This window comes from Sprattus sprattus, assembly GCF_963457725.1.
Source record: "Sprattus sprattus genome assembly, chromosome: 2".
Taxonomy (NCBI): Eukaryota; Metazoa; Chordata; class Actinopteri; order Clupeiformes; family Clupeidae; genus Sprattus; species Sprattus sprattus.
Genome location: NC_137921.1, coordinates 8099454 through 8106953, shown reverse-complemented (window position 1 = coordinate 8106953; position 7500 = coordinate 8099454). Strand labels below are relative to the sequence as shown.

The window sequence follows — 7500 nt, the reverse complement described above, 5'->3', positions numbered from 1 at the left end:
AATATTGTTCTGTCCCTCTCTCACTCACCTTCACACTCTCTCCATCGCTCTCTCCTCGTCCTCTCTCTCCAACCCTCTCTCTCTCTCTCTTCTTATCTCCTTCACCTTCACCTGACTGTGACACCAGTCAGAGGTGACGGCCATGACAGTCATTTTAGAGCCATGCTGATTAGCCCTGAGGCCACGTCCACACCCGACTCGTAAACTTTGAACTCCACCGCAACTGAGTTCATTCACCCCCAAACGGTGACCACTCTACTCTCTCTCTCTCTCTCGCTCTCTCTCTCTCTCTCTCTCCCTCCCTCTCTCTCTCCCTCTCTCTTTCTCTCTTCCTTCTGTTTCATTGGCTAATTAAGTTTTACTGGAAAGCCACAGACTCTGTTTCTGCTAAAGATAAACCACTCATAAAGCAGGCTGCACAAATAAAGGGTTGCGCAAAAAACACACCAGACAAGGCTGAGGCTAATGAGACATATTACGGCTAGCGCTAGATTTGTCAATTTCCTGCTTAGTGTTAGTGTGTGTGTGTGTGTGTTTGTCTCTGTGTGCGTGTGTGTGTGTGTTTGGGTGGTGTCACACTGAAACAAGGCAAGAACATCCTGTCTGTTGGCTGTTTCCGGTAGCACACTGGATGGTCCAGACAGCAGTCAGACACACACACACACACACACACACACACACACACACACACACACACACACACACACACACACACACACACACTTAAGTAAGAGCTCTGCCACGTCTGTGAGTTTCCTGCAGACGTCTCGAGCCGAGAGGAAGTCCTGAGACTCCTCCCAGAGCTGCGAGACGGCGTTTCACACTCTCCACCCTGAGAATGTTCCAGAGCAACAGTGGGGCCCTGTCTGGCCTGCATGTGCGTGCATGCACGCATGTGTATACACACACACACACACAAATACATATATACACACACACACACAAATTCTCTTTCTGCTGCTGACCTAGTGTGAGAGGTCAGGGTGAAGCTGGGCATGCTCCATGCTCTGTGGGCATGCTCTGTTAGATGACTAACCACAATCCTCTGCTCATAGCAAAATGGCCTCCGCTGCACCCCCGCCCCCTCCACACGCACATGTAAACACACAGTCAGGGCCAAGACTTTAAAGGGAGGCCATTATTAAAATAGGGCCTATTAATAACGAGGAGAAACTGATAAACGTATCAGGCGCCTAATATCAGACTCCAAGGCTCCAATGTGTGACCTGGATAGAATCAGTCAGTTTCCTGATAGAATGACCACAGATAACACAGATACACACACACACACACACACACACACACACACACAGGAAGGAGAAGTCATAATCCGTCTTCTGGCCTTGCTGTCACAGCTTCCCAGACTTTGACCAGGTGTGTGTTTTTGTAATGGGTTCTGTTTGGGTTAGTCTCTTTAAGTCCAGACTACACACACAGGCAAAAGGTCTCCACACCCTGAAAACAAGCCACAAATGCAAGCACTTACGTGTGTGTGTGTGTGTGACTGTGGGCATGAGCGATACAAAGAGAAAGAGCATGAGGGAGAGAGAAAGAGAAAGAAAGAGGTAGAGTGATAGAAGGAGACAGAAAGGGGCCAACAGGGCCACAGCAGACATCAGAGTGTCCCGTTGAACTGCAGGAGAAAGAGCAGCTCCTTCAGGACGTGCCCGACACACTTGAGCTCTTGAGAGAGGAGAGAAGAGAGAAGAGAGACGAGAGGAGAGAGGAGAGAGGGGAGAGGAGAGAGGCGAGAGGAGAGAGGAGAGGGGAGAGGGCCGGGAGCCAAGGGGGAGGCCCCAGACCCCTGCATTCATGAGGCAGAGTGAGGCGCGACCCTACAGCCCTCCAGCCCTGCAGCTCTATGGGGCCCTCTCACACACTCTCTCTCTCTCTATCTCACTCACTCTCTTTCTCTCTCTCTTTCGGTGCTTCCCTCACTCACTCTCTCTTTCTCGCTCTCTCTTTTTGTGCTTCCCTCTCACACACTCTCTCTCTCTTTCTCTCTCTCTCTCTCTTTCTCTCACACACTCTCTCTCTCTCTTTCTCTCTATCTCACTCACTCTCTTTCTCTCTCTCTCTCTGTGCTTCCCTCACTCACTCTCTCTTTCTCTCTCTCTCTTTTTGTGCTTCCCTCTCACACACTCTCTCTCTTTCTGTGCTTCTCTCACTCACACTCTTTCCCTCTCTCCCTAGAGGGAGCATTGTCAGGCCAGTAGACCAGTTTGTAAACAGCCCCTTCTCCTTTTAGAAAGGGCTAGCAGCACAAAGTCTCTCAGCGACCGCACGACCCCCGCTCCCATTACCACACACACACACACACACACATACACACACACACTCTCTTGCTGTGTGTCTCTTCTGAGTTTTTAATACATAGAAAAGACTAAGGAAAAGTAAATGGGGGAAGGTTAGGGAATATTTGTGTGTGTATGAAAGTTTGTGTCTGTGTGTTTGTCTAAAAAAAAAGGAGAGAAGGCAGAAAGTTAAGACAGAAGAAATAGGAGGAATGAGGTGAATTGAGAGAGAGAGAGAGAGAGAGAGAGAGGGAGAGAGAGGTGGAGGGGGTGGTGGTGAATGAATGAGTGAAAGCTCCCCTTTGTTAGATCATATTATGTTTCCACCACAATACTTCAATCCCTGCTTCATCAACTCCATTCAAGTGTAACAGTTCATGCAAATGACCATGCTTGCCTTTCATTAGTGGTCGGGGGCTTTGCCCTGCTTTATTTGGGAGTGCAGATCAGAGCAGAGCAGAGCAGAGCAGAGAGGAGAGGAGAGCAACGTGGAGAGCAGAGCAGAGCAGAGAGGAGAGGAGAGGTGGGGGAGGCATAGATCTCCTAGCCAGCAGAACACAGCCTTAATCTCTCTCAGGGCACAATCAGGGCTCTGTCTGTCTGCAGCCAACAGCACCAGCTCTCAGACCCCGGCCTGGAGCTCTCCACAGCAGCCCGGACACAGCCTACAGAGTGAATCCCAATATATAAACACAGCCCTGACACCGTCGACAGAGCGCATCACAACTTATAACGCTATAACACAGCCCTGACGCAGTCCACAGAGCAAATCCCAATGTATATCACACTATAGCACAGCCTGACAGTTCACAGGGAGAGGCCCAATTTACAACACAGTCAAGCCCAGCCCAGCCAAACTAAAGCCAAACTAACACCACAGCCTGATACACCCCCCAGAGAGAGCCCCAACTCAAGACCCAGTGTCCTCGCACACCACACACTCAGCCCTAGGACATGGGGTAAGGAGAGGAGACAACTAGCATCATGGTGTTTTTACACAGAAGAGTATAATAACTGTGTTATTATAATCTGTACTCATAGTAATATCCTGGCCACTGCCCCCATACGGTACGTTTTCAACCATACCAAAAGCCAGCCTTCTTTCCCGCAAAGAGCTTCCCGTGGAGACAGAAAGAAGTTCCGCTAAGGTTTGTCGAAACTCCCTTCCTTCTCCCTAGGTGTGTGTGCGTCAGGCGCAGACACAACAGTCTACAGACGGAGACGGCACCGCTGCTGAGACGCTGGAGTTAACCCCCCTCTGTGAGTGCTTACTGGCTGAGCGCAATGCCATTAGGAGTGGATGGCCCTATCATTAAAACCACATCCACACTCAAGCACCGCTGATAACAAACAGCAACAACTTTTTACGGCATTTCCATCACATAGAAACACACAAGCGGACACACTAAACGGACATTTCCCACAGAGAGGACCAAGTAGCGGCAAAAGCACAGTAGATATTATTCAAACAATGAAGAACAATCTTATGTATATATATCTCGCAATTAGCGGCACTAAACGACCATTTGTTTGCGAGGACATTAGCATATATACAGTACGACCAATCGCAACTCGCCGCCAGCACCTATGGGGGTGTTTTACAGTCAAATAATTGCTTTATTACCACAGAGGCGTTCTTGTTGTCGTTGGTGGTCAATTAGGAACAGTATGTGAAATGCAATTAGGTCATGATGCGTCTTGTAGCCTGGGTCAATTACTAGCTCTGGCTAGTTCCCACTGGCCACACTGGACTGCTGGGGGGGGGGGGGGGGGGGGACTCTAATCGGAGGTGAAAACACGTGGAGATCATTAAGGAAAGGCGCAAATGGAGAACGTGACCATGAGGGGAGCTGAACTATTTTTTTTTTCTACAGCTCTGAGCGCTTTCGTTAGTCTTCGCCACCCACACACTGCTGCTAGACCAAGATACACGAGCAGCCAAGCAGAATAGAGAGTAGCCTCGACATTGCGTAAAGCCCAACTAAAAAGAAAAAAAAAACATTTCTCCTGTACCATCGCCGGCTTGGCCGCCACCCAAATTCCCATTCCAAGTTGGCCGCGGTCGCCAGATGGGACAGACTCAAACTTCAGTGAGGTCATCAGTCAGAGAGTGTGTGTGTGTGTGTGTGTGGTGGGGGCGGTGTTACAGAGGGAAAACGGAGGACGGGAAACACAAAACAACTGATTTTTGAAACCTACCCTTGATGCTTTCCTCTTGTACTTGTTGGCGAAGTCAAATTTCTCCTTGATTTCGTCCAGGAGCTGCTGCAGGCGAGCCTTCTCGTCTTTGCCGTTGTAATCCTGGCTAAGAAGCATGTATGCCCGCCAGTTGGCGGAGTCGAAGCCCCAGTGGCAAGTCCTGTTCTCCAACAATTTGTGACTGTGAACCACGAACTTGTGCGGGGGAAACATAAGCCTGCAGTCCATGCACTGAATGCAGGCGGCGTTGGGACTGGCATACAGCTCCGGCACCATGAGCCCCTTGCACCTACCAAAGCACTCGTGATACACTTTGAAGCTCCACTCCGTGAGCTCGAGCTCCAGGGGCCCCGTGAAGTCCTTCTTGCAGTGCGGCGGGTATGTGCCCCCATAGATCAGGGCGTTGCAGAGTCGCTCCGCGTCCGTTTTGGTGATAAGTCCGCAGGATGGCGCAGAGAAAGGAAGGATCCCCATGACTTTAAGTATTTCCAGCTGGTCCGCGGTACACCGGGAGCAATAGATGTGGAGGTCGTCGCACACCGAGTTGATCTGCTGGAGGGAGAAATCCCGCAGAACCGTGTTGAGGATCTGCGGCAGGCAAAGCCGTTTCTCGCCGCCGACCACGAAGCACGAGATAGTCTCGGTCTCCAGGACCGTCTCGCACCTCTCCGTAGAGCGGTCGGACGGGATGAACAGGGGCCCCGGCATCACCGCCGGGGTCTGCATCGGCAAATGAAGTACGGTCTCCGGTTCTTTGCCTTCTTTCTTGAATAAAAGCTCATGATTCCATCGGGCAGAGAATGCCGCCGGTCCTCCGAGAGAACTCATAGAACTCAAATGGAACTGTTTTAGAGTCTGCTTCAGACCGGGGTGAGGTTGAAAGCTTTGGCGAGTTACAGTCTCCATGTTTTCCGCGCTGTTCCTGAACCGTGAGTTATTTTAAACGCGGGGAAAGCGACTAAAACAAATGCCTCGGTTGCTCCAGAATCTCGGTAAATCCCAGCTCTCCCAAAGTTAGCACAGAACAGAAATCGCTTCATCAAATATCCGTTTAAAACTCTACTATCACCGAGTTTTAAATTCCCTTTTCTAAGCGAACGGCACCACCGGCGAACGAGCCCTGCAGTAAGAGGGATCCCGAATGTCCATCTCCACGGGTCCTTCAAAACTCCACAGTAAGCGAAAAATACACTCTCAAGATCCGCTCAAAACACTTTCCAGTACAGTCAAGTCTCCTATTCCTTCAGTCGACGAAAGAAAATATACAATCCACACTCTCTTAATGTTCTCTCGCTTCGGTTCGATTTCTGCAGCAGCGCACGGCGCACGCACACACACACAGTCTACCCCTGCAGCCCACTGTGACTGAGTACGAACGTGTATGTGTGTGAGAGAGTGCTGCGATGGCCAGCCAGTGAGCTAGATTGCTCTCTCTCTCTCGCTCTCTCGCTCTCTCTCTCTCTCTCTCGCTCTCTCTCTCTCACTCACTCACTCACTCGCTCGCCCTCGCTATCTCCCTCCCCCGCAGTCGGCCCCCCTCCCTTTGTGTTTGTGTGCGTCTGGCTCAGTCATTGAATCCCAGCCAAGAATGTGACTGACTCCGCAGGCTGGCTCTTCCAGGAACAAGCCGTCACTCCCCCGCTTCTCTTATGGCCTCAGCCTTGTGTGGCCTCTGTGAAGGCAGAGGGGAGAGAGAGAGAGAGAGCGCGCATTTGGGTATGGTGAATCACTTGGTTAGCGGCACAGCGCGTCTGTAACCGAGAGAGGATGGGTGGAGTTTGGACCAGACGTTTTAATTTAGACTCGAAGGGGAAATGCAAATTGCACGACGGAGTGCGGTGATGTTATTTAGGTCCGTTTTCCACTAACTGAAATTCCACGCAGACTGAGAAACGAGTAGGCAAACTCCAGAGCCGGAAACTCTTTGATTAGGAAACATACCAGAAGTTCCTCCAATACGCGAAGTAGCATAATAGCATGTTAATAACGTACTTCTACTACAAATACTATAATAATAATAATAACAATAATGACGATGATAATAATAATAATAAGTATTATTATTGCTCAGGACATGCCATTGATTATTGTATCTTATTTTATTGTTTACAATGATAATACAATGTTTGTTTAAGTTTATTACAATTCAAAATGCAGGTCTATTTTTCTGACATGCATAATCCGTCTTCGCTGAACTAAAAATACACCGTTAGGGAAGAAATAGTGTTGAACTCTTTATCACCGTATTTTTCATTCTATAATCTATCGAATTGAAGATGTATTCGGAATATAAACCCACAAGACAACCCTTTTTTCAAGTTATTTAAAAAAAATTCAATTTTCTACTTTTTACAGATTCACAATCACACTGATTAGGTTAAAATGTTCGGTAAGGATTACTCATGTTTTGCATTGTACTGATGGATGCAACTGTTTTGGCCTATAATTTAAAGATTGGATTTAACATTATAACGCATGAGGATTAGTTTAACTGGGACAATAGCTCCCTCTAGCAAAGAAAAGCCGTTACTACAGGTCAGCCGCCCTGTCTTCATTGTAGTATTCAAAGGGTAATTGTCTCTGATTTGGTGCAATTTTGGTAAATGGTAAATTCAGCAGCTGATAGAAATAGAAATAAAAGGCATCATTAAGTGATAAACAGGCTCTACCTACCCCCTCACCCACGGGACTTTGCTGTCTCTGACCCTGGGCGTCCGCACAATAGCATCTGCCCTGACCTCCAGTCAAATATTAACCAGATCTGGCCCCACGGTTCAGCATAGTGGAAAGGTAAGTGGAGTGACCCCATCAGTAGAGAGGCCATTTCTCAATTCTTTTGCCATGCTTCGACAGATCCAATTTAAATGGGTGGCGTTGGCTTGAAATGCCTCACCAGCAAATGAATGGGTTTTTTGGTTAGCGAGTTGGCTTGGTCGGTTGGTTGGCTTTAGGCCTCGGCACGAAAAGGCCAACTGGCTCCTACCTTTGGAATTCATAGAAAACTTTA

General features: G+C 48.7%; 1 protein-coding gene across 1 annotated transcript in view; it reads right to left on the bottom strand.

Moving 5' to 3' along the window:
* LOC308360747 (ski oncogene-like) overlaps positions 1 to 5839 on the bottom strand; it is a 98022-nt gene extending 92183 nt beyond the window's left edge. Inside the window, exon 1 of the mRNA XM_080832858.1 lies at positions 4494 to 5839. Within this exon, the coding sequence (XP_080688984.1) occupies positions 4494 to 5399 (906 nt within the window). The 5' untranslated portion in view covers positions 5400 to 5839. The remainder of the gene's footprint in view (positions 1 to 4493) is intronic.
* Between the last annotated feature and the right edge of the window lie 1661 nt (positions 5840 to 7500).